A 27,735-nucleotide genomic window follows, 5' to 3' on the forward strand; every position below is an offset into this window, starting at 1 on the left:
AAAATATACTTTTACTGTATTTGGGCCAAAAAGTTACACCCTCTGGCTTTAAGTCTAGTTTTAAAAGGCCAAAGAGACTAAATAATCCCTAAAAATCTGACAATATGAGACAAAGAGAAGCCATTTCATGTGTCCACTTTACATTATAATCACAAAAATCACAATAAACTGCCCGGAAAGTCGTAACACGGAGTCAGACGGATATTATGACCCGACTTTGACCCACTTTAAAGCTCAAAAACAAACGGCGAAAGCATCGTTATGGAGTGTAAGCTTTATTTACTGCTAGCTATATTTAGGCTAACAGAGCACGTTTAGCCTGGAGCGCTGGTGTAATAATAAAGCTAATGCTAATGCTACAAAGGCCGTGGTGTTGTTCCAGTATTTGTGAGGTAATGAGTAAAGAGGTGGTTTAAGGACTAGAGGCTCTGCTGCTTCCTCCCCGACTCCAGCTCAAAAATAACACCGCGGCGAGTTCAGGGGTGAGGTCAGTCCCGCTGGGCCCAGTATAATCCAGTGTCTCCCAGTGTCTCCGTGTCTCTGACCAGTCTGAGCTCCTGAGCGTAAGAGCGGCCGATAACGAAGCCACGGGAACCACGGAGCGACGGGAACCACGGAGCGACGGGAACCACGGAGCGACGGCGGCTCTGATCTGTGTCTGAGCAGAAAATGACTTTTTCCAGCTCAGATAAACAGTCTAAGCAGCTCTGCGTCTGATTAGAACGCACTTTACTGTCCAATAATCAGGAATGTTAGCATGCTAGTTGTTGTTAGCTTCACAGTCGGCCTCTGAGAGTTGTGAGAAGTGCTAATAAGCTCATCGTGGTGAGTCTGAACACATGAGGTAAGTGAGGAGCCATTTTAGACGACTGTAAACTGTTTAAAAATGAAATCGTTTTGTTTTTCACGTTTTTAAGACAGAAAAAATCAGATAGAGCATTTTTAACGCGGCTGCACCCGATTTCCAAACCATAAACAGGAAGTAGGTATTTAAATCTAGCTTAGTCGATCCTAGATTCATAAACCCTTTGGTCCACTGCTGGTATTTAAATCACAGACTGTGTAAAGAAGAGACTGAGTGAGTGTGACGCTTAGCAACGCTGTCAATCAAACCTGTTGCTAACGCTAACAGGAGCGACCTCGGGGAAAGAAGGACCTGATTTGTCTGTTATTAATGTTCAGATCTTGATTTACAGACACAATAGTGAAATAAAAACCCCAGGATCATGTAGAGGGTTAATACGAACATTTAAGAGGAAGAGGCAGGAAGTGCGTCCATGATCACTTCCTGTTTGGATGCGGCGGCTAACAGGTTAGCTATGTGCATTTATATAAACAGATTATAATTCACTTGCATGTAATAAGGTGTACACTATTAAAAATGGGTCACCTCACCTTTAAACTGTTCTTGGGCCTCATTTTGGGCCTCAGCTCTTAGACTCATCTGCTTAAACGAGTCAATAAAACAGTCCGTGGGCCACATATACAAATAGAAATAGGTTTTGAGTTTATTTCCCTGTTAAATTGCTCTGTAGTGTCGTAAATTAAATGATTCCCATTGAGAACCTTCTGTGTAAACGTCAGATTCTCGTATAAACGCTGAGGGATCCAGATGTTTGGACATATTTTTCAGTTCCTTCATCACATCTGCTCCTGTTTTGATTTGGCGTCTATAAAACTGTGAGGGTGTGTTGTGGGCGTGTCCATCTGCTGAGATGTTTACATACTTTCCGTCGGCGAGGTTCAGTGTATTGAACAGCGGGTAATCCTCAGGTGAAGGGCGGCCATTTTGATCCTCGTACAGGAACACGGGCGCTCTCCCGACCTCCACCCCCAACTGTTGGACTCCCTGAGCGTTATAGACGGAGAGCAGGAAGGACTGGAGGCTGGACTTTGGCCGGACTGTGGTCAGGATCGAGAAGTCTTCTGGGAATGCGCCACCTACAGGCGGGACAGGTGTAAAGCAGTTAGGCCTGTGTCTGTAACGTCCTCATCACAACTTTTGATTCAGTTTTATTTTGTCTGATTAGAAACATAAAAATGACTTTCAAAATAAACTGAATGACTTTAATCGTGTGATGTGAGCCGTCTTGTCCCCGTCTAATATTAATTAATAGTAAGAGGGTCCCATTTTGGGCCCCTAAGACCCTGGGGCCCGGGACAACAGACCCCTCTGTCCCCCCCGTCCACTCCCTGGGCTTTTACATTCAAAATCTCAGTCCAAGATGTGGAATCGTTGGGTTAAATTCACTGTTTTTCACACCAAGTTCGACTCAACTTAATATCTGAGTATGACCGGATCTAAACCTGGACTTTATCAGGTCTAAACTGGGACTAAACGTGGACTAAAGACTAAAACGAGACTAAACCAGGTCTTAAAGGTCTAATATCACACAAACTGACTCTTGTGGCTTTAATCCATGTTTGAACGTTGCTAGAGCATCAAAAACAGACCTGGAGTTGTGTTTTATTTACTTTATTATTACCCTGTTACATCTACAAAGATCAAAACGCTCTGTTCCACCTTGTGATGTCATCAAGTGGGAGTTTTTCATGTTAACTCCTCCTTTTACCTTTAGTTCAGTCGAGATTTTAGTTCAATTCCAGACGCTGAAATGATCCAAATGATTCTATAAATGAAGGTGTGTGGAGTTTAAAAACACAGTGGAGCACTTCCTGTATCACCACATGATGACATCACAAGGTGGAACAGAGTGATTTATGGGTTTGTGTGTTAAACATGTGGGAATGAAACAAAACACAACTCCAGGTCTGTTTGTGCCGAGGAAACGTTAAAACGGATCAGAGAATAGAGTCACATGGGCCCTTTAAGGTAATATGGGCCCTTTAAGTTAGACTAGTTTCTGCATATTTGGATTTTAAAAACATCCCTCATAACCACGTTCATCGATGCTTTAAAGTTCTCGTTCTTGTCACCACGGCGTTACGTTCTTGAGTCTTTGGTCTTATTTCTGGTCCGGCCCACGCGAGGCCCGTGTGTGGGACTCACCGGGGAATAGCTGCGTGGTGGGGGCTTTGAGCTGGACCTGGCCGGTCACTCTGAACGCTGTGTCCGGCGTCGACGCTCGTCTGCGTGTGCAAAATCCTGATGTTCTCGTCACTCCTTCAGGGGAACTTTGAAAATCTAATACTTTTAGGACGTCCACTGGTTCTGCTGCGGAAGAAGAGAAGAAGATGAAAGATCAGGTTCAACAAACCGAGGAAACAAACCGTTATCACAAAAACCTGCTGAATCCTGTGTAAGAAACCGACCACCACCACCTGTATCTACCACCACCACCTGTATCTACAACTACCACCTGTATCTACCACCACCACCTGTATCTACCACCTGTATCTACCACCTGTATCTACCACCACCACCTGTATCTACCACCTGTATCTACCACCACCACCTGTATCTACCACCACCACCTGTATCTACCACCTGTATCTACCACCACCACCTGTATCTACCACTACCACCTGTATCTACCACTACCACCTGTATCTACCACCACCACCTGTATCTACCACCTGTATCTACCACCACCACCTGTATCTACCACTACCACCTGTATCTGCAACTACCACCTGTATCTACCACCTGTATCTACCACCACCACCTGTATCTACCACCACCACCTGTATCTACCACTACCACCTGCATCTACCACCTGTATATGCAACTACCACCTGTATCTACCACCTGTATCTACCACTACCACCTGCATCTACCACCTGTATCTACCACCTGTATCTACCACTACCACCTGTATCTACCACTACCACCTGCATCTACCACCTGTATCTACCACCTGTATCTACCACCTGTATCTAAACCACCTGCAGTTAAAACAGATGATTAATGATGATGATAAGAATAAAACACATTTTGGACGTTGTATAAAATCAGAAATAAACTGATGAAAAACTTGTCCTGATTCGATCAAAACCAGCTCCACATTTACAGAGTTTCATGACGGTTCCATCTCCATCAGCTCCGTGTCTCCTGATCCATGAGGAACCTGTCCAACCCACAGCACCACGTCCACAAACACATTCAGAGCACTGGGTTCACCAGAGGACCAGATGCCCTCCCCTGAGACGGCCCCGTGTGAAGCTCAAAGATTCAAACACTCGAGAAAAAGACCAAATTATGACAAAAACACTCAAACGTCAGGACAGGAACAAGAAGTCCTGATGACAAAGACTTCAGCCCATGAACAAACACTTTGACTTTTCTTTAAACATCAGAATATACAACTTAAAATGGACGGATTAACTTGAGTCCCTGTTCTCCACACACTGGTATTTTCACCTACAGTTGTCCCACGCTATAGTGTGTATGTATGTGCATTGTGTCGTGTGTCCTGATTGGCTGTTGGACTGTAGACCATTGTGTCGTGCGTCCTGATTGGCTGTTGGACTGTAGACCATTGTCCATCAGTCTCCTCCGTGCCGTGTCTCCTGTCCAGTACAGAATGTGTTCAGACAAATTTACATAAACGTTGGATCTCAGTGTGACTCTGAAGTGCTGTACGTTTGCAATTTGTTTTCTCCCCGACAAAACCCACAATGTGGATGAAACGTTCTGCACCGACAAAGACGCCTACGAAGGTTTGAACTTTGAGAGAGTTTAAACGAGAGAGAAATGTGAGAAAATGTTAACGCCTGTGTGAGAAAAGTGTATAAAGTGTGTGGTGAGGGGTTTTACAGACAAAAACAGAGAGAATAATGTAAAAAATAAAGACGATACTTCACAAATTTTGCTTATTGCAGGTTATTTTTAGGACGTGACCCTCGAGATAAACGACAGACCACTGTACTACAATCAAAACTGACGGTACTTTAAGAATCAGTCCGTCTCCTCTGGACCTGATCCTCCTTGTGTCGATCTGGACACGGGGCAGGTCTAAATATCCAGTTAAAGGAGTTTAAAGAGTTAAAGGAGTTTTTCCTTCCAGCTCTGAGTCTCTGGTTTTGGCTCCGTGACGTCGTCTTTGCTCAGGAGCGTCTGTCAGAGCGGTGCTTTGACATTCCTTCAGGAAAAGGCTAAAAACATGCCCCGCTCTGTTAAGACCTGAATCTACATGAATGTATATTTTCAATATGATTTGGGCTGTGCAGGAAAAACTCAGCCTCAGTCTCTATAAAACCTGACAGTTACCATCAGTCGTCACGTTTCAGCTCATGTGTTTTGTTTATGTTAAGTTTGTTCTAAATAAAGTGTCTTGTGGCTGCTCCACCAAAACCATCACTAAAATCTCCTAAAAACATCTCCAAAACATGTCCAGTGACCATGTGGTTAAAGGGCGTCGGAGATCGGACCCTTAAGGACCCGTCACTTAGCACTTGGGCCTTGTTGTCCTTTGAGGGATGGACTCTACTTTCTTTGGATTCAGAACTGAGGTTTCATTGTGAGCTCCTGCGGCGGCTCTCAGGGCTCATCTGTTCCAGATGTGTCCGTTTGGCCGAGCGGCGACCCTCACGCCGAGGTGCTGAGAAAACGTCAACAATGGCCGATCCAAATGAGTGTGCGGAGGATTTTAAGACACACGTGTGACGAGCCGGAGGGATTCTGACCCGCAACCCCGACAAACAACGGGCCCAGACGAGAGGATGGAGAGAAATCAGCTCAGAACCAGGTCTCACATCATTATTCAAATGAAGCAGGGGCGGGGCTTAATCGCATCATCTGATTTGTTAGCCGTCATGTTCACAGGTTTACACATGTGAAATGAAATTCAACACGAGAAAAGTGCTTTAGTTTTAGGACAAAGGCCAAATCACCGTCTTCCCTCGGCTCCTGTTGGAGCAGCCCGAGGAACTGCTCCGTCAGTTTGAGCGCCGCGCTGAAAAAAAGTGAAATTATGAGGTAAACGGAGGAGGACCTTTTCACCTGCAGCTCCTTGAGACTCTAATAATATCACCCGAGTGTCTCCCCCGCCCCCCTCCCCCCTCTACCACCGCTACCAGCGAAAACAAGACGCCTTTATACTGCCCTCATTCCACCACAGGGACCTGCCCACTTCTACTGCATTTTTCACTTCAGGTTATCTCCTGTTCACCTACCGGGGCATCTGACACAATCAGAATGTGCTGCTGCAGCACCGAGTCTGTTCCAACGGCGGAAACTGACATTTTATTCATAAAAGCTCTCACGTTAAAAGTGTTTGAGGCGAAATGAGCTAAAGAAAAGACTTTAGATGTGTGCGCCGGAGTGATCATAGTACACAGTAGTACACAGCAGTAGTAGTAGTAGTAGTAGTAGTAGTAGTAGTAGTAGTAGTAGTAGTAGTAGTAGTACAGTAGCACATTAGCAGCAGAGGTGGATTGGGCCTTGACTCTGAGCTGGAATGCACATCTGAGCTCAGCCTCAGGGGAAAGAGAACGTGTCCGTACAGACAGGACTGAGCCAGAAGAGCCATAAAGACACAGAGGGACCAGGGGCCTCAGCGCCGGGGCCTCAGCGCCGGGGCCTCAGTGTCGGGGCCTCAGCACTGGGGCCTCAGTCCTCACACACACACACTTCAGTCTCAGGTGCAGCAGGTGGAGAATAAAGAATCTGAAGAGTTTAAAAAAAAAAAAAGTAAATTAAGACTTAAATTACAAATTAAACTTTTTTCTGACAAAAGTGTCTGAGACACTGAGGTGTGAGGCCTCGTGGCTCTTATGGCTCTTATGGCTCTTATGGCTCTAGTGGCTCTCAAGGCTCTTTTGGCTCTCATGGCTCTTATGGCTCTTTTGGCTCTTATGGCTCTTATGGCTCTTTTGGCTCTAGTGGCTCTCATGGCTCTTGTGGCTCTTATGGCTCTTTTGGCTCTTTTGGCTCTTATGGCTCTCATGGCTCTTGTGGCTCCTGTGGCTCTTGTGGCTCTTGTGGCTCCAGGCTGTGGCCCAGGCTCTTTGAAGGCTCCAAATCATAGGGACACACGGCAAAGACCATCATCAAATAAGAGCTCAGTGTTTAGCACGGGAAGCATTCCCACCGACACACACACGCAGACACACACACACACACGCAGGGCACACACACAGGGCACACACACACACACACAGGACACACAGGGCACACACACAGGGCACACACACAGGACACACACAGGACACACACACTGCCCATACCACACTCACACACAGCGCTGCCTTGTCCGGACCCAAACATCTAAGTGCAAAGTGGAGGAGGTGGAGGAGGTGGAGGAGGTGGAGGGAGAGTCTCCTGAGGAGGGGGAGCTGTGGGCTTCGTGTGGACCAGGCCAGTGTGGAGACAGGGTCACACAAACTCACACAAACTCATCCTCTACTGTTGAGTCCTGAAGTTTTACTGGTTTTATTCTTAATTTGAAGGAGCCGAATAAAATAGAATCTGACCCCCCTGAGCTCTGGAGGGTCAGACTCAGACTCAGGGTCGTGTTTGTTCCAGCGCGTTTTTAAAGCCCCTGTGGAACATCACCTGGACCAAACTCCACTGTCCCTAAAGCCCCGCGGGATCAGGAGGAGCTTCATGTTTCATTCATGTTTCATTCATGTTTCAGCTCAGGAGACTCTGGGCCTGATCAATGGGACTCACTGTGACGTGTGAGACACTGATCGATTAATCAAAACTCGTGCGTAATTGCGTCAGAATCGACGGCGCGCGCGTCCCTGGATCAGAAACACGACTCCTCTGACCGTAAAGAAAAAAAGTGACGCGTTTTATTCCAGGTCCATCTCCATCATCTGTCCCAGAATCCCCCGCGCCGTGGACACTGTCTTCTTACCTGCTCCGGCGGGACACGCGCGTAGAACCAGGGTTAAAGTGATGAACGCGGCCACGGCGGAGTCCAGGCTCCGGCTCCTGCGCCTCCACCTCGTGCAGCTCCTCTGCAGGTCCATGGCGCCCGCAGGGAATCGAACTGTCAGGCGACTCTGAGCTGATCTGAACTGAGTCCCACAATCCCACAGATGGAGTAGAGTCCTACACGGCCATAGGAGCGTGTCCTCTTGTCTCTGCCACAGCGAGGCCCCCGGTCCGTCCCCGCGCGCAGCTCCACACTCAAACTTTAACACAGCGCACACAGCGCGCACTGGAGCTGACACCAGCCCCACACCAGCAAATCAGGGGCAGGGACTCTCCAGAGGGCCCCACCCACCGGCGCCCCCCCGAGTCTGCGCCCGGGCATCTGAGAAAAGAGCCTGATGAACGAGAACGAGTGAACGAGTCCTCCAGAGGGTTCAAAAGAACTTTACTCAGACTGGAAAAGAATGTATGCAAAACTGAAACTTTAATGTTTATGTTTGTGGAGAAACTTTTAAATGTAAATGAAGGACAGGGGTCAGAGGTCAGAGGTCAACACGTAGTGACCACATGATCCACAAGTGTCACATCCATGAGTCCAAATGTTCAAGTCACTGTTTTAATGTAGATGCAAAATGAACCCGGCCAACAGCCCCCGTGCCCCCCTGCCCCTGTGCCCCCATGCCCCAGTGCCCCGTGCCCCCGTGCCCCTGTGCCCCCGAGCCCCTGTACCCCATGTCCCCTTGCCCCTGTGCCCCTGTGCCCCCGTGCCCTCCTGCCCCCCTGCCCTCATGCCCCTGTGCCCCCATGCCCCAGTGCCCCGTGCCCCCGTGCCCTGTGCCCCCATGTCCCCTTGCCCCTGTGCCCCTGTGCCCTCGTGCCCCCGTGCCCCTGTGCCCCTGTGCCCCCCTGTGGACAGGGGCAGGTCCAATGAGGGCAGAGCTGCTCTTGGGCAGAGGTCGGGGGTCAGAGGTTAGGTGGGGGCACACAGTCGTCCTTTTGAGTCTTTTGGCTCAGAGGTGGACTCTCCTCAGCCTCTGTGTGTCGGCCATCTTGTCCCTCTCCTCCAAACTATTTCAATTCAATATTTTATTTCATTCATTAAAACAAAACAAATCAATGCAACAGATCTGCACACAGTATTTCAGCAAACGTCCTCAATGTAAGGCTGAGGAGTGAGATTCCCCTGTAATTGGAACACACCCTCCGGTCCCCCTTCTTATACAGAGGGACCACCACCCCGGTCTGCCAGTCCAGTGGTACTGTCCCCGACCGCCACGCGATGTTGCAGAGACGTGTCAGCCAAGACCCACAACATCCAGAGACTTGAGGTACTCGAGACGGATCTCCTTGGCACCAAGGAGCTCGTCAACTCCCTCGACTTCAGCCAGAGTGATGGACGAGTCCACCTCCGGGTCCCCAGTCTCTGCTTTCTCCTCGGAAGACGTGATGGTGGAGTTAAGTAGATCCTCAAAGTATTCCTTCCACCGACCGACAACATCCCCAGTCGAGGTCAGCAGCTCTGTTTACAGTGCGCCCTCCTGAGGCATCGGACGGTTTTCCAGAATCTCTTTGAGGTCGTCCGATAGTCCTCCTTCATGGCCTCCCGGACCTCCTCCCAATCCCAAGTTTTTGACTCAGAGACCGCACGAGCTGCGGCACGGTTGTCCACCGTTCCTTATGACAATAGAGGTGGAGAACATGGCCCACTCAGAGTCCATGTCCCCAGCCTTCTCCAGAAGTTCTCCCAGAGGTGGGAGTTGAAGACCCCTCTGACAGAGGGCTCAGCCAGACGTTCCCAGCAGACCCTCACGATGCGCTTGGGGTGTCAGGTCTGTCCTTCCTCCTCCGCCAGCGGATCCAACTCACCACCAGGTGGTGCTCTACAGCTCTGCCTCTCTCTTCACCCGAGAGTCCAAGACACTTGCCCAGAGGTCAAATGACATGACAACAAAGTCGATCATCAACCTCTGACCTGGAGTGTCCTGGTGCCTCGTGCACTGATGGACCTTGTGCTTGAACATGGAGTTTGTTCTGGACAAACTGTGACTCGCTCAGAAGAACAACAACAGAACACCTCAGATCAGGGAGGACGTTCTTCCCGATCACGACCCTCCAGGTGTCACTGTCGTTACCCACATGGGCGTTGAAGTCCCCCAGGAGAACAACGGAGTCCCCGGTCCCTGGTCTAGTGCCCCTCCCAGGGACTCCCAAGGCCGGGTACTCTGTGCAAATGTATTTATTAAATATATTTATGGGACGACAACAGATTGACTCAATATACCACCTGTTCAACTTTGAATACAAGATCTCATGATTGTCTATGGCTAAAAACAACAGAAAGAAGGAGAGAGATGGAGAGAGGGAGGAAAGGAGATAGAGAGGAGAGAGAAGGAGGAGAAGAGAGAAGGAGGAGAGAAGAGGTGTAGAAGAAATTTTAATCCAGATCTCATGATTGTCGCCGTCTAAAAACTGTCTCTCTAGAACTGAAATGGAACAAAAATCTTTTGATTATTTTTCTTCCCAAAAATGAACCTCATCTGAATCACATTTAAACTGGAGCCACTGCAGCTTTTTAATAAAGTGAGATAAATATTTATAATGAACCTGCTCCTGTTTTTAATCTTTAAATGGACCTGTGCAGGAGTTTGGTTGGTTTGTTTCTATTTGTTTCTATTTGTTTCTATTTGTTTCTATTTGTTTCTGTTTGTTTCTGTTTGTTTCTGTTTGTGTTGTTGCGTCTTTTGTAAAAATGAGGTGTTTTTTGGAGGAGACGGTCAAACCCTCGGCGACTTTGGTCCGTTTCCTGTTGGACTTTAACTTTAAACATTTGCAGAACAGAGAGAATAAAACAGCAGCACCAAAACATGTGAGATCCTCCCTCGTTCAATCTGTGCAGGTCACATTAATACAACAGAACTGTTCAGCATCCAGGAAGGGCATCTGATGTAAATCACTGCACACATGAAACCCAAAAACAACATCAGCCCTGGTGGATGAAGTACTCAATGTTGTTACTTAAGTAAAAGTACAAACATAGAGGTAAAATATTACTCAAATAAAAGTATCACATGAAAAAAAACCTATGAAGAGTGTAAAAACAAGGCAAGCTACGTCGCCCGGACTGGCGTTACCGGGGCCCCACCCTGGAGCCAGGCCTGGGGTGGGTGCTCGACAGCGAGCGCCTGGTGGCCGGGCCTTTCCCCACGGGGCCCGGCCGGGCTCAGCCCGAAGGAACGACGTGGGGCCGTCCTCATGTGGACCCACCACCCGCAAGAGGATCCGTAAGGGGCCAGTGCATGAAGATCTGGGCAGCAGTCGAAGGCGGGGGCCTCGATGACCGGATCTCCAGACATGGAGACTGGCTCTGGGGACGTGGAATGTCACCTCACTGGGGGGGAAGGAGCCTGAGCTTGTGCGGGAGGTTGAGCGTTACCGACTAGATATAGTCGGCCTCACCTCCACGCACAGCTCGGGCTCTGGAACCCAACTTCTTGAGAGGGGTTGGACTCTCCATTTCTCTGGCGTTGCCCGCAGGGAGCGGCGGCGAGCTGGTGTGGGCTCATTGCCCCACAGCTCAGCCGCTGCGTGTTGGGGTTCACTCCGGTGAACGAGAGGGTCGCGTCCCTGCGCCTTCGGGTCGGGGACAGGTCTCTCACTGTTGTGTCGGCCTACGGGCCAAACAGCAGTGCAGAGTACTGTACAGTGTCGCAGCGGCAATCCCCAAACCCGGTGGTGGACACCGGAAGTAAGGGATGCCATCAAGCTGAAGAAGGAGTCCCTAGAGCCTTGGTGGGACTCCTGAGGCAGCTGATGAGTACCGGCGGGCCAAGCGTGCCGCGGCTCGGGCGGTCACAGAGGCAAAAACTCGGGGTTGGGAGGAGTTCGGGGAGGCCATGGAGAAGGACTATCGGACGGCCTCAAAGAGATTCTGGCAAACCGTCCGACACCTCAGGAGGGGGAAGCAGTGCTTCACCAACACTGTGTACAGTGCGGGTGGAGAGCTGCTGACTTCGACTGGGGATGTTGTCGGGCGGTGGAAGGACTTTGAGGATCTCCTCAATCCCACTGTCACGTCTTCCGAGGAGGAAGCAGAAACTGGGGACCCAGAGGCGGACTCGTCCATCACCCTGGCTGAAGTCACTGAGGTGGTTGGCAAGCTCCTCGGTGGCTCCGGCGGTGGACGAGATCCGTCCTGAGTACCTCAAGTCTCTGGATGTTGTGGGGCTGTCTTGGCTGACACGTCTCTGCAACATCGTATGGCGGTCGGGGACAGTACCTGTGGAATGGCAGACCGGGGTGGTGGTCCCTCTGTATAAGAAGGGGGACCGGAGGGTGTGTTCCAATTACAGGGGAATCTCACTCCTCAGCCTTCCCGGTAAGGTCTATTCCAGGGACTGGAGAGGAGAATCCGACCGATAGTCGAACCTCGGATTCAGGAGGAGCAGTGTGGTTTTCGTCCTGGTCGTGGAACACTGGACCAGCTCTATACTCTCCATCGGGTCCTCGAGGGCTCATGGGAGTTTGCCCAACCAGTCCACATGTGTTTTGTGGATCTGGAGAAGGCATTCGACCGTGTCCCTCGTGGTGCCCTTTGGGGGGTGCTCTGGGAGTATGGGGTCTGGGGCTCTTTGCTAAGGGCTGTCTGGTCCTGTATGACCGGAGGGAAGTTTGGGAGTCCCTGCTTAGACTGTGCCCCCGCGACCTGGCTCCAGATAAGTGGAAGAAAATGGATGGACGGATGAAAAAATCTACTTAAGTAAAAGTATTTAAGTACCTGTTTAAAAATGTACTTTAAGATTAAAAAGTAAAAGTATTTCACAGGGTTGTTCATTTGTTTAAGAGTAAATGAAGAAATATTTATTCAAAATGAGAAATATTTTGTACAACACTAATCATTTTGTAAATTTTTCTTCTGAATTTTGTGTTTTTATTTTTGTTTTTCTCAAAGCTGAAGCTCGAACTCAAACTTTATTCAGGATGTTTCCACGAGCCCAAATCAGATGAACAGGGCAGGAAGGGCATCTGGCGACGAGGAGGCGAGGAGGCCAGCGGCGAGGAGATGAGGAGGTGACGAGGCCAGCGGCGAGGAGGCGAGCGGCGAGGAGGCGGGCGGCGAGGAGGCCAGTGGCGAGGAGGTGAGCGACGAGGAGGCCAGCGGCGAGGAGGTGAGCAACGAGGAGGCGAGGAGGCCAGCGGCGCTGTCTGTTTACTCTGCTCCACTGCACATAAAGAGCCTCTGTGCTGCACAGACCAGACTCCCTCTGGTCAACGCTATTTTTATCCAACGCACTTTAAAGACCATGGAATGTGTCGGACTTTAGATGTAACAGTCGTTTAAATGACCCACAGTGTAACCGGGGACGACAGCGGTAATAACCCAGAACAAGACTTTAACATAAAGACACAACCTGAAGATTAGGGATTTTTCAGTTTTGCCTCAACAGGAAACAAACCTGGAACAAAACCACAGACTGTTTGTGTAAATGGACATAGGTCCTGCATGTTCCACACAGGAAGTGACTGTGGACGCACTTCCTGTCTCTCTCTGTCTCTGTCCTTCAGACTCATTCTGGTCTTAAATGTTCGTATTAACCCTCTACATGATCCTGGGGTTTTTATTTCACTATTGTGTCTGTAAATCAAGATCTGAACATTAATAACAGACAAATCAGGTCCTTCTTTTCGTTAGCTTTAGCAACAGGTTTGATTGACAGCGTTGCTAAGCGCCCGCTCCCTGATAAACTAGTGGTGTGGGTGGAAAGGGGCGTTGTCCAGATTGGCTCTTTGGTTGCTGTGACTCGTGGTTGTAGTTCCTAATTGGCGCTTAAACCTGCTCCAGCCTCAATGAGCTTCACTTCAGTCACTAAACCAGACCCAGACCCTGAGCCTGAGCCTGGACTAGAACAGAACTAAACCAAGTCTCAGTCCAGTCTAAAGTGAGCCTCAAACCCCACAACCCAGAGCTGTCTGTCTGACAGTGTTATTCTTTTACATATACTTGAATATTTTCTATTTAGAGTTTAGTTTCATTTACTCTGATTTGCTCATTGAAATATTTGTATTATTCCTCCTTGTTTTTTGTTCCTTTATCATTATGATTCTGACTGTAGTAAATCTAGATTTCTATATTTCATCTAAAACTGCACAGATTAAAGGTTCATGCTAATCACTCAGAGTAAACAGAGGTGGAAGAAGTACTTTATTTAGGTACTTAAGTAAAAATACAGACACCAGAGCAAGAAAATACTAATAAAAGTATCACATGAAAACTCTGAATCTACTTTAATAAAAGTAGTAAAGACCGCACCTGTCCAGGGACCGCACCTGTCCAGGGACCGCACCTGTCCAGGGACCGCACCTGTCCAGGGGCCGCACCTGTCCAGGGACCGCACCTGTCCAGGGACCGCACCTGTCCAGGGGCCGCACCTGTCCAGGGACCGCACCTGTCCAGGGACCGCACCTGTCCTAGAGCTGCAGATGGAAAGTAACAGGAGTTAAATCTGTTAAATCATCTTATTAATGGTTTGTACATGGTCCCTGACAAATAAAGAATAAAAAATAAATAAAGTGTCGTGTGATTGATCAGATGTGGAAACAGGAGTAAATGAACCCGTCGTATCAGACACGGACTAAAACAAACACATTATGTCGGATTTATGAGACGACAGAGACGTTTGGCACATTTAGACACAGCAGAGGTGAACTTTAGCACAGTTTGAATTCTGCACATAAAGGCAAACGTGTGACATTTTGAGGACTTTTCTGCATTTAAAACATATAAGATATTGTTTTAAATTGTAAATCACTATGGCAACGGTCCAATTTTTTGTATTCTTCTGAAATCTGTGTACTCATGGTTTCAGCTGTGGCAACTTCCTCCGTCGTCTGATACGGGTCCTCACCACAGATGGTTTATGTAAATGACATCGCTAACCTGCTAGCCAGCGCGCTCCAAACAGGAAGTGATCACGGACGCACTTTTGTGTCCGAAACGCATTAATAATACAACCAAATATGTGATGAATTCAGACATTTGTACAGTGAGTTCACAGTTTTGGGACAGAGCTGCTCCACACACAACAGTCCAGGACAGACACAATATTTCCTGAGTTTTGTTTGTATTTTCGAGCTGCAGAATCAACAGTTTGAGACTCAGAGACAGGTCACACTAGAAACCCTGCTCCAGTTTATATAACATTATGAGCCTCCAAATGAACTAAACAACCAGAGAGAGACCAAACATGAGACCAAACATGAGACCAGACATGAGACCAAACATGAGACCAAATATGAGACCAGACATGAGACCAAACATGAGACCAAACATGAGACCAAACATGAGACCAAACATGAGACCAGTGTATGAGACCAGACATGAGACCAAACATGAGACCAAACATGAGACCAAACATGAGACCAAACATGAGACCAGTGTATGAGACCAAACATGAGACCAAACATGAGACCAAACATGAGACCAAACATGAGACCAAACATGAGACCAAACATGAGACCAAACATGAGACCAAACATGAGACCAGTGTATGAGACCAAACATGAGACCAAACATGAGACCAAACATGAGACCAGTGTATGAGACCAAACATGAGACCAAACATGAGACCAAACATGAGACCAAACATGAGACCAAACATGAGACCAAATATGAGACCAAACATGAGACCAGTGTATGAGACCAGACATGAGACCAAACATGAGACCAAACATGAGACCAAACATGAGACCAAACATGAGACCAAACATGAGACCAAACATGAGACCAGACATGAGACGAAACATGAGACCAAACATGAGACCAAACATGAGACCAAACATGAGACCAAACATGAGACCAGACATGAGACCAAACATGAGACCAAACATGAGACCAAACATGAGACCAGACATGAGACCAAACATGAGACCAAACATGAGACCAAACATGAGACCAAACATGAGACCAAACATGAGACCAGTGTATGAGACCAAACATGAGACCAAACATGAGACCAGTGTATGAGACCAAACATGAGACCAAACATGAGACCAGACATGAGACCAGACATGAGACCAGTGTATGAGACCAAACATGAGACCAAACATGAGACCAAACATGAGACCAAACATGAGACCAAACATGAGACCAAACATGAGACCAGACATGAGACCAAACATGAGACCAAATATGAGACCAAACATGAGACCAAACATGAGACCAAACATGAGACCAGTGTATGAGACCAAACATGAGACCAAACATGAGACCAAACATGAGACCAGTGTATGAGACCAAACATGAGACCAAACATGAGACCAGACATGAGACCAGACATGAGACCAGTGTATGAGACCAAACATGAGACCAAACATGAGACCAAACATGAGACCAAACATGAGACCAAACATGAGACCAAACATGAGACCAGACATGAGACCAAACATGAGACCAAATATGAGACCAAACATGAGACCAAACATGAGACCAAACATGAGACCAGTGTATGAGACCTTCCAGAGGTCAGAGCTGTGAGGACGACCTCAGATTCTCCGAGACATAAACTGCACCAAACTGTTTTTTAGGTAAAGGTAAAGCCCCTCACAGAGCTGGAGGTGGAGGGTCCAGACCCCCTCACAGAGCTGGAGGTGGAGGGTCCAGACCCCCTCACAGAGCTGGAGGTGGAGGGTCCAGACCCCCTCACAGAGCTGGAGGTGGAGGGTCCAGAGGGAAGTGCTCTCCGTCACGTTTCCCTGTTTGTTTTGAGTCTCTGACAGAGCTCCTTTTCATACTGTTCTGTGGCCCCTCCCCCTGTGGCCCTGCTCTGTGTAGTGTATCTGTATGTGTGTGTGTGTGTGTGGTGTATCTGTGTGTATCTGTGTGTATCTGTGTGTGTGTGTGTGTGTGTGGTGTATCTGTGTGTGTGTGTGTGGGGGGGGGGGTGTGTGTGTGTGTGTGTGGTGTATCTGTGTGAATCTTTGTGTATCTGTGTGTATCTGTGTGTGTGTAGTGTATCTGTGTGTGTGTGTCGGGGTGTGTGTGTGTGTGTGTAGTGTATCTGTGTGTGGTGAATCTCTGTCGTTGTGTTATTAATACGACACTGCACTGCAACTTTCAACAATCTTAGAATTTGTCAAAGTAAATAAAATGGGCCAAAAACAGAAACATACACAAAACACAACATTTCCAAACCAGAACTGAACCAGGTCTGAACCAGGTCTGAACCAGGTCTAAACCAGGTCTGAACCAGAACTGAACCAGGTCTGAACCAGGTCTGAACCAGAACTGAACCAGGTCTGAACCAGGTCTGAACCAGAACTGAACCAGGTCTGAACCAGCCCCGAGGCCACAAAAACATGAGAAAGTCCAAAGTCCAAAGTGGGAATGAATCTGAAGACAAGACAACATCAGATACATGTACAGCGTCAACCTCCACTGACTCAGGCATTTAGAGGGAGAGGCCTCTGAGGTCTGTCCCTCTGAGGTCTGTCCCTCTGAGGTCTCTCCCTCTGAGGTCTGTCCCTCTGAGGTCTCTCCCTCTGAGGTCTGTCCCTCTGAGGTCTCTCCCTCTGAGGTCTGTCCCTCTGAGGTCTCTCCCTCTGAGGTCTGTCCCTCTGAGGTCTGTCCCTCTGAGGTCTCTCCCTCTGAGGTCTGTCCCTCTGAGGTCTGTCCCTCTGAGGTCTCTCCCTCTGAGGTCTGTCCCTCTGAGGTCTCTCCCTCTGAGGTCTGTCCCTCTGAGGTCTGTCCCTCTGAGGTCTCTCCCTCTGAGGTCTGTCCCTCTGAGGTCTGTCCCTCTGAGGTCTGTCCCTCTGAGGTCTGTCCCTCTGAGGTCTCTCCCTCTGAGGTCTGTCCCTCTGAGGTCTCTCCCTCTGAGGTCTGTCCCTCTGAGGTCTGTCCCTCTGAGGTCTCTCTCTCTGAGGTCTGTCCCTGGTCTCTTAGCTCCGCCCTCTGAGGAGCAGGAGGGTGAGATTACAGAACATGTATGTGACCTACACCTCTATACTCCTGAGCAACATCTGGACAAAGGTCCTTGGGTGCTCTGTGGTCGTGTGCTCTGTGGTCATGTGGTCGTGTGGTCGTGTGGTCACTGAAGGATGAGTGAAACATGGACAGAGAAAGACAAAGTCAAATCTAAAAAGAGACAAACCAACCACAGGGTAAAATGGAGGTGAAGTGATTTTATTTACATTGAGGTCACACACATTTAGAATAAAAGAGTTTAACTCTATTTCCAAACATGATTCAGTTATAAAACATGAAACACCGTGAAGGTGTGGAGCTTTACACACACACACACCACACACACACACACCACACACACACCCCACACACACACCCCCCCCCCCCCCACACACACACACACACTGTGTATAAATGGACATTTCTGTACGCTGCTCGTCAACATGTTCCAAACTGGAAGTGAGGATGGGCCAGATTTAGCTCCACTGACTCTGGCTCTAATTCAGTTTCTGTGTCTCCTCTGTGTCCCCTCTGTCCTCTCTGTCCTCTCTCTGTCTCTGCTGCTTCAGACTCATTCTGGTCTTAAATGTTCGTATTAATCCTCTACATGATCCTGGGGTTTTTATTTCACTATTGTGTCTGTAAATCAAGATCTGAACATTAATAACAGACAAATCAGGTCCTTCTTTCCCCGAGGTCGCTCCTGTTAGCGTTAGCAACAGGTTTGATTGACAGTGTTGCTAAGCGCCTGCTCCCTGTTAAAGCAGAGGTGTGGGCGGGAAGGGGCGTTACCTTCAACAACCTCGCTCCTGATTGGCTCATTCGTTGCTCTGATACTCGTGGTCTCTCCTGCTCGAGCCTCGATGAGCTTCATTTGGAGCTGAAGCTGAGGTGACGTCTCACTCTCTCTGTCACTTCTTCACACACTCTGTGGACTCCACACACACCACGACTGAATCGAGACAAGACCAAGACTAAACCAGGACCAGAGCAGGTCCAAACTGAACACTAAAGTCTGTGTTCAAATGTAAACACAGCCTTAAACTCATTTTCCCACCTGAGAGTGAACAGACTAAGTGTAACCTGTGCAGGCCCACGCGCCGCAGTTTGAGAAGCACTTTGGCGCAGACCAAATGTCGGGTTTTACAGGAGACGGGCTGAGTGATGCTGGAGGAGGTAATCTGTATGTCAGTGATGGTGATTCTAAATGACAGGTTGAGTTCAGCCATGGGCTTTTCTCTAAAGTAAAGTGTCTGTCTTCAGCAGCTTATGATTCTGGGACGGGCTCAGTTTATGTTATTAACCTGAACACTGCCCTTAAACGACCTCCTGCTCCTGTGTTTGGTCCACACACAGATCATGTTAGCGTCATGTTAGCGTCATGTTAGCGTCATGTTAGCGTCATGCTAATCTGCCCACGCACGTCCCACGGAACAACTAAACCTGTGTTTCCTCATCGTGTGTAGGGTTTATAAGAGTGTGTGTATAATTGAAGGTCAGGTGAGCTCCGTCGACTATGAACGTGCATTGTGTTCTGCGTCCTGATTGGCTGTTGGACTGTAGACCATTGTGTTGTGCGTCCTGATTGGCTGTTGGACTGTAGACCATTGTGTCGTGCGTCCTGATTGGCTGTTGGACTGTAGACCATTGTGTCGTGCGTCCTGATTGGCTGTTGGACTGTAGACCATTGTGTCGTGCGTCCTGATTGGCTGTTGGACTGTAGACCATTGTGTCGTGCGTCCTGATTGGCTGTTGGACTGTAGACCATTGTGTCGTGCGTCCTGATTGGCTGTTGGACTGTAGACCATTGTCCATCAGTCTCCTCCGTGCCGTGTCTCCTGTCCAGTACAGAATGTGTTCAGACAAATTCACATAAACGTTGGATCTCAGTGTGACTCTGAAGTGCTGTACGTTTGCAATTTGTTTTCTCCCCGACAAAACCCACAATGTGGATGAAACGTTCTGCACTGACAAAGACGCCTACGAAGGTTTGAACTTTGAGAGAGTTTAAACGAGAGAGAAATGTGAGAAAATGTTAACGCCTGTGTGAGAAAAGTGTATAAAGTGTGTGGTGAGGGGTTTTACAGACAAAAACAGAGAGAATAATGTAAAAATAAAGATGATACTTCACAGATTTCGTCTTTTGCGGGTTATTCTTAGAAAGTAACTAGTGTTAGCAACAGGTTTGATCGACAGTGTTGGGGAAGGGGCGTTACTTTCAGCAGCCTCGCTCCTGATTGGCTCTTTGGTTGCTATGATACTCGTGGTCTCTGTACCTGCTCCGGCCTCGTTGAGCTTCATTTGGAGCTGAAGCTGAGGTGACGTCTCACTCTCTCTGTCCTTTATCCCGTCTGTGGTTTAAATACAGATGTGTCTAAATACAAACCTCAGAGGTGGAAAAACGAAACGCACTTTTAAACAGAGAGCGGCCTGTTCTCACGGCCAAATAAAAATACTTCACATCAAAGTTACACGACGGAAGTACATATTTTTAAAAACGTAAAAAGCGCACGCGAGGCTGCTGTTTCTGTAACATATGAAGAGTTCAGCAGCAAAAAACAGATGGCTCCATTTTGAAAAACTGCCAGAAAAAGTGTTTGTTCTTTTCTTCTACACAGATTTGCAACGACAATAAAATGTAGAAAAGATGGAGTTATAGTTTAAGAGCAGTAAAATGATCAATGTTGTTAATTTGTTGTTTTTTTGTCTGTTTCACTGTTGATTTTTTTACTTTCTTCTTGTTCAGCTGCTGCGTTTTACAAAAATACATTGAATTAAACTGAAAATATATTTGTTTTTTGAAAATATCACTGCGCTCAGAGTAAAGTCGAGTCTCTCATGACTTTTTCAAACGGTTCTTATCTGTTTGTGCAAAGGAGTTCTGTATATTTAAGCAGCTGGACGTGAGCGGCGCAGGACAAACACCGAGACACTAAAAAAACATCTGGGACTTTTAAAATAATGAAGTAAAAGTTAAAAAAATCCAGATCAGAAACGTCACAGAAGAACAGAGAGATTTTCAGAAACAGCAACAAAAAAGTGAAATACTGACATATCCAACGTGTTTAATGCTCAGAGGAGGAAGAAGTACTCACACTGGAGCAAAGAAATACTCAAGTAAAAGTAAAAGTATCACATGAAAAATCTACTGAGGTAAAAGTATTAAAGTACATGTTTAAAAATGTACTTAAAGAGTCTAAAGTAAAAGTATTTCTCACAGATTTTGAGTCTTATAAAACTTCAAATGTGGTGATTTTGATAAATATTTGTACAGATACCTGCTCCGAAGTAAAAGTAAAAAGTACACACTGTAAAAGGTACTTAAGTAAAGTACACATACCTAAAGATTTATACCTAAGTACTGCACTTTACTACTTTTACTTCGTTAGGTTTCACCACAGCAGAGACACATCTGCTGTAAAAGCATCAGGCTAAAGCTAAGTGTCATTTGACGTTAGCGTTGTGATGCTAGCTCCTGATTTATGCGCCGCGCGATGCTAAACACCACTGTCAAAGTAAACGGTGGTAATTGCACAAATGAAACATCCTCCGCCGTCGCAGAAGCTCTAAACACTTCCACGCCACGAGAAACTCATCATTTACCAAACATAAAAGTGACAGTCGCCGCCGTGATGGATGTGTCATGTGACTCTGAGCTCGCACATGTACGAGCTCGTCCCGCGGTATGGAGCCGAGAGAAGGATTTAGGGACGAGAAGAGAAGAGAGAGAAGAGAGAGGAGGGGGAAGAGAGAGAGAAGAGAGAGGAGGAGGAAGAGAGAGGAGAGAGAGAACAGAGAGGAGAGAGTGAAGAGAGAGATGTGACTCTGAGCTCGCACATGTATGAGCTCGTCCCGCGGTATGGAGCCGAGGGAAGGATTTAAGGACGAGAAGAGAAGAGAGGGAAGAGAGAGAAGAGAGAGGAGAGAGAGGAGGGGGAAGAGAGAGGAGAGAGAGGAGGAGGAAGAGAGAGAAGAGAGAGAACAGAGAGGAGAGAGTGAAGAGAGAGATGTGACTCTGAGCTCGCACATGTACGAGCTCGTCCCACGGTATGGAGCCGAGAGAAGGATTTAAGGACGAGAAGAGAAGAGAGAGAAGAGAGAGGAGAGAGAGGAGGGGGAAGAGAGAGAGAAAAGAGAGAGGAGAGAGAGAACAGAGGAGAGAGTGAAGAGAGAGATGTGACTATGAGCTCGCACATGTATGAGCTCGTCCCGCGGTATGGACCCGAGAGAATGATTTAAGGACGAGAAGAGAAGAGAGGGAAGAGAGAGAAGAGAGAGGAGAGAGAGGAGGGGGAAGAGAGTGAAGACAGAGAACAGAGAGAACAGAGAGGAGGAGGAAGAGAGAGAAAAGAGAGGAGAGAGAGATGTGACTATGAGCTCGCACATGTATGAGCTCGTCCCGCGGTATGGACCCGAGAGAATGATTTAAGGACGAAGAGAGGGAACGAGAAAAAGGGAAAGGAGAGAAGAGAGAGGAGGGGGAAGAAAGAGAGATAGGTATGGACCCAGTGTGAATGATTTAAGACAAAGAGAGGAAACAAGAAACAGTGAAGAGAGAGAAGACAGTGAAGAGAAAGAGAAGAGAAGTAAGGATAGGAGAGAGCAGAGAAAGAAGGAGAAGAGAGAGAGATGAGAGTAAAGAGAGAGAAGAGGAAGAGAAGGGAGAGTAGAGAGAGGAGGGAGAAAAGAGAGAGAAGAAGGAGAAGAGAGTGAAGAGAGAGAAGAGGAAGAGAAGGGAGAGTAGAGAGAGGAGGGAGAAAAGAGAGAGAAGAAGGAGAAGAGAGTGAAGAGAGAGAAGAGGAAGAGAAGGGAGAGTAGAGAGAGGAGGGAGAAAAGAGAGAGAAGAGGGAAAAGGAAAAGAGAGAAAAGAGAGAGGAGGGAGGAGAACAGAGAGAAGAAGGAAAAGAGAGAGAGATGAGAGAGAAGAGAGAAAAGGAAAATAGAGAAGAGAGAAGAAGAGAGAGGAGGGAGGTGAAGAGAGAGGAGGAGAAGAAAAAGAGAGAAAGGAGAGAAGAAGGGGACAAGAGAGAGAAGACAGGAGAAGAGAGAGAAGAGGAGAGAGAGAAGAGACAGAGGAAGAAGAGAGAGAAGAAGGAAAATGAGAAAAGAGAGAAGAAGGAGAAGAGAGTAGAGGGAGAAGAGTGAGTAGGGAGGTGAAGAGAGAGAAGAGAGAGGAGAGACCAAAGCAGTTGTCTCTTCTCCGTGTTGTTTATTCCCTGGCGTTCGTGTCAAGAGGCTCATCATCAGCCGCAGAGAGTGCACCTGCTACCTCTGACCTTTGACCTCTCCTGTGGTTTGTGGAGGTCACACGGCGCCTCATGTGCTCAGGGTCACAGTGTATGAGCTGAAAAGAACTGAGACCAGGAATTTAGGCTTTAAATTCAGCTGTTTAAGGACAGGGTTTGTCAAACTGTGGGGCACGTTCAACTGAAGAGGCTAACAGGTGTAGCGGCTAATCTGGAGACCACGAGTATCATAGCAACCAACGAGCCAATCAGGAGCCAGGCTGGTGAAGGCAACGCCCCTTCCTGTCCGCACCGCTGGTTTATCAGGGAGCAGACGCAACGCTGTCAATCAAACCTGTTGCTAACGCTAACAGGAGCGACCTCGGGGACAGAAGGACCTGATGTGTCTGTGATTAATGTTCAGATCTGGATTTACAGACACAATAGTGAAAGAAAAAATAAATAAATAAAAACAAAAAACAAAAAAACGCCCATGATCACTTCCTGTTTGGAACACAGCAGCTAGCAGGTTAGCTATGTCCATTTATATATAAACAGTCTATGCTAGCAGGTTAGCTTATCATTTATATATATACAGTTTATGCTAGCAGGTTAGCTTATCCGTTTATATATATATACAGTCTATGCTAGCAGGTTAGCTTATCCATTCACATATACAGTTTGTTGTTTGTACAGTTCAGTTCTTGTATTTCGGGTTAAATCCCTGAGTCTCTTCTGGATTAGCGCTGCTTTAGCACTAGCATAGCAGTAGTGTCATCCAGTTTTAGACCAGGTTTAGTCCTGATATAGACCTAGAACAGTCCTGTTTTAGACCTGGTTTAGATCTGGTGGTGTAACAGATTTATCACACAGAGGTCACAGCTCAGATTCATCACAGTAAAGTCCTCGAGCTCTTTCTCTGACTAAAATATGCACAAATACAAAAATGAAGCTGTAAATAAAGCTCTGGCCCTGGGCTGAAGAAACGTCCAACAAACTCCATTAAATCAGACTTACTGAGGCTGAGTCTCTATGGTTCTCATCTCTGTGGATCATTCTGTTATAATTTACACATTTAAATCACAATATTCATCTAAAAACACTTCACTTGCCCCAAAACGACGACACGACGCTGCAGAATCCTACGAGTATCAGCGAGTACGAAAATACAACTGGAGAGAGTCAGTTCAGTTCAGTTCAGTTCAGTCTGTCCCAGGGAACGATCCACAAAATGGCGTCTTGAAAATAATAAATTACTCACTTAAGGTAAATGAGCAAGAAAAGCGACTAGAACATGAGTAAAAGTCTAAAAAGTGGATTTTGCAGAAAAGGTCTAATGTTTTTTTTTTTTTGTTTTTTTTTTAGCAAACAGATTTTTCAGAAGGCGGTAAATTCTTCATAAAAAGTCAACACAGACTCAACACTGAGTCAACACAGACTTTGTCCTGGTTTGTCCTGGTCTGGCCTGGTTTGTCTCTGGTTTGTCTCTGTCCTGGTTTGTCCTGGTTTGTCTCTGGATTGTCTTTGTCCTGGTTTGTCCTGGTTTGTCCTGGTCTGGCCTGGTTCACATTATCCGGTCTGTGCTCAGTGTTGAGTCTGATCTGGAGCAGATCTGTGACGTGTGACGTGACTTTTACGACAAACACGTTTCATCTTTAGTGAGAGAAAAAAAATGAAACAAAGAGAAAGAAAAAAACAACACAACCTGTTTATGTTTATGATTCAAATGTAAAACGCCTCAGATATTTGTACTATTATACTGCAGTATACTGTATCTATATTTTACTACATCAACTCCTACAGTACTACTACTACTACTACTACTACTACTCCTCCTCCTCCTCTTTCTGTTTAAATACAGTTAAACTCTTATTAAATGTATAAACTTGCCTCACAAAATGGCGTCACTCAAACATAATGACACACGTTTGTCTCATTTATCTGGTTTAAATTTACCCTCGTGGTTCTAAACGCAGCAGCGCGTCTGTTCTCCCCCCTCAGCCTCTCTAAACCACAGTGTTCTTTAATCCCGGGGCCACAGCTGTTCGCTCCTGAATCCCTCGCTCCTCCCGGCGTCTTATACGTTCTCCGTTTGATGTTTGTCTCTGGACGTCACTCTGATCTGAACACGGGACGTCCCTCCACAAACGTAGAATTACCTCCTTAAATCTCGGGCGCCGCCTGCGTTTGACCCGACCGCGAGGCCAACGAGGTCCACGCAGCTGGACCCAAAACCTCTTTATAAATGTATTTAGTGAGAAGAGGACGGAGGCTTTGAAGATCTGCAGAGGGAAAGAGAAACGAGTCTGGAACAAATATTAGACAGAAAATAAAATGTTACGTCATCGTTTCCTCACAAATGTTTTATGTTTCACTTTTTAAAGGAAACGGCAGAAAAACTGAATTAAACATGTTTCTTTTTTCAATTTGTGTTTATTTCTCTGAAAAATGTACAAAAACATGTGTCTGAATGGGCTCGCCTCTCCACAGACCTGACCTCCTGCTGGTTTCTATGGAAATGTGGCTCCTTTGGTGATAATATTCCACAGTATGACATTAACAGGACTAAACCAGGACTAAACCAGGACTAAACCAGGACTAAACCAGGACTAAACCAGGACTAAACCAGGACTAAACCAGGACTAAACCAGGACTGAACCAGGACTAAACCAGGACTAAACCAGGACTGAACCAGGACTAAACCAGGACTAAACCAGGACTGAACCAGGACTAAACCAGGACTAAACCAGGACTGAACCAGGACTGAACCAGGACTAAACCAGGACTAAACCAGGACTAAACCAGGACTAAACCAGGACTAAACCAGGACTGAACCAGGACTAAACCAGGACTAAAACAGGACTAAACCAGGACTAAACTTGGACTAAACCAGGACTAAACCAGGACTAAACCAGGACTAAACCAGGACTAAAACAGGACTAAACCAGGACTAAACTTGGACTAAACCAGGACTAAACCAGGACTAAACCAGGACTAAACCAGGACTAAACTTGGACTAAACCAGGACTAAACCAGGACTAAACCAGGACTAAACCAGGACTAAACCAGGACTAAACCAGGACTAAACCAGGACCAAACCAGGACTAAAACAGGACTAAACCAGGACTAAACCAGGACTAAACCAGGACTAAACCAGGACCAGACCAAACACTGGAGACCTCACTCTGAGATGTTGAGGTTAAATCTGAATGTGAGATAAAAAAAAAACACAAATCCAGTCTGTAGTTTACACAGAACATTCCTCCTGTGACATGTATTTATGCACATATATGGTTTTGTACATATATTTATGCACACACACACACACACACACACACACACACACACACACACACACACACACCCCACACACACACACATATATATATATACAGTACATACAGAGTTTCACCTCAGGTCTGTGGCCTGAGCCTCGTTTAGACTCAAACACTTATATTTGTTTCTTTAAACAGTTACATCTGTTTTTAACTTTTCTCCTGAGGGACCATCTCTTTCTCGTCTCCATGGTGACGCTATTGCTTTCCCTGGAATGTCCCACAATATGACATTCAATTTCATTCAAACAGAGGTGTGTTTACTGTTTAAAACACAAGAGAGAGCTCGCATCTCCACATACCTGACCTGTAACTCTGTGACAGCTGCTTAGACAGTGACCCCCCCCCCCCCCCCCCCCCCCCACACACACACACACACACACTCTGTTTATATAAATGGACATAGCTAACCTTCTAGCTACAAACAGGAAGTGATCATGTGCGCACTTCCTGCTCCATCAACTCTGGCTCCAATTCACTTTACATTGAAAAACTGTGGCATTTTGGTCTTAAATGTTTGTATTAATCCTCTACATGATCCTGGGGTTCTTTTTTTTTATTATTTAGTTTATTTTTAAATTATTATTATTATTATTATTATTATTATTATTATTATTATTATTATTATTATTATAGTTATTTGGACTTTGTTTTTATTTTTTATTTTTTTCATTTTGAGATTGTTATTTATTTATTTATTTTATTTTTTGTTATTTTGAGTTTTTTTTATTAGTTATTTTCATTATTTTTTAGTTATTTTGAGGTTTGTTTGTTTTGTTTTTTTTTGTTTTGTTTTTTTTTTGTTTTGGGGGGGTTATTTTGAGTTTATTTTCCGCTAATTCACTTTCTGTGTCCTCTCTGTCCCCTCTGTCCTCTCTGTCCTCTCTGTCCTCTCTCTGTCTCTGCTGCTTCAGACTCATTCTGGTCTTAAATGTTCGTATTAACCCTCTACATGATCCTGGGGTTTTTATTTCACTATTGTGTCTGTAAATCAAGATCTGAACATTAATAACAGACAAATCAGGTCCTTCTTTCCCCGAGGTCGCTCCTGTTAGCGTTAGCAACAAGTTTCATTGACAGCGTTGCTAAGTCGACATCACACTCACTTAGTCCACTTCTTTACAGTCTGTGAAAGGTTCCACCCCTAGAAAAGTCCCATAGTGCATCTTTAGTGTGGTTTGTGTTTTTGATACATGTGCACAGGTGAAGTCAGATTGTACTGGTGCATCTTTACGTTTATCATGTCTCGTTGTACTTCGACGTGTGGACCTCGTGGACCTCATGGACTTTGACTCGTTTGTCGTGTCTCGTTGTACTTCGCCGTGTGGACCTCGTGGACTTTGACTCGTTTGTCGTGTCTTGTTGTACTTCGACGTGTGGACCTCGTGGACCTCATGGACTTTGACTCGTTTGTCGTGTCTCATTGTACTTCGACGT

At 46.6% G+C, this 27,735-nt stretch overlaps 1 protein-coding gene across 2 annotated transcripts in view; it reads right to left on the reverse strand.

The window, feature by feature from the left end:
- Positions 1 to 7,893, reverse strand: part of col11a1a (collagen, type XI, alpha 1a) — a 97,321-nt gene extending 89,428 nt beyond the window's left edge. For both annotated transcript variants that reach the window (XM_055230025.1, XM_055230026.1), the window contains exons 1-3: positions 7,764 to 7,893; positions 3,011 to 3,175; positions 1,728 to 1,941 (exon numbers count right to left, since the gene is read on the reverse strand). In XM_055230025.1, coding sequence (XP_055086000.1) covers positions 1,728 to 1,941; positions 3,011 to 3,175; positions 7,764 to 7,878 — 494 coding nt within the window. In that variant the 5' untranslated portion in view covers positions 7,879 to 7,893. The remainder of the gene's footprint in view (positions 1 to 1,727; positions 1,942 to 3,010; positions 3,176 to 7,763) is intronic.
- Between the last annotated feature and the right edge of the window lie 19,842 nt (positions 7,894 to 27,735).

Source organism: Periophthalmus magnuspinnatus, chromosome 20 (assembly GCF_009829125.3).
Source record: "Periophthalmus magnuspinnatus isolate fPerMag1 chromosome 20, fPerMag1.2.pri, whole genome shotgun sequence".
Classification (NCBI taxonomy): domain Eukaryota; kingdom Metazoa; phylum Chordata; class Actinopteri; order Gobiiformes; family Gobiidae; genus Periophthalmus; species Periophthalmus magnuspinnatus.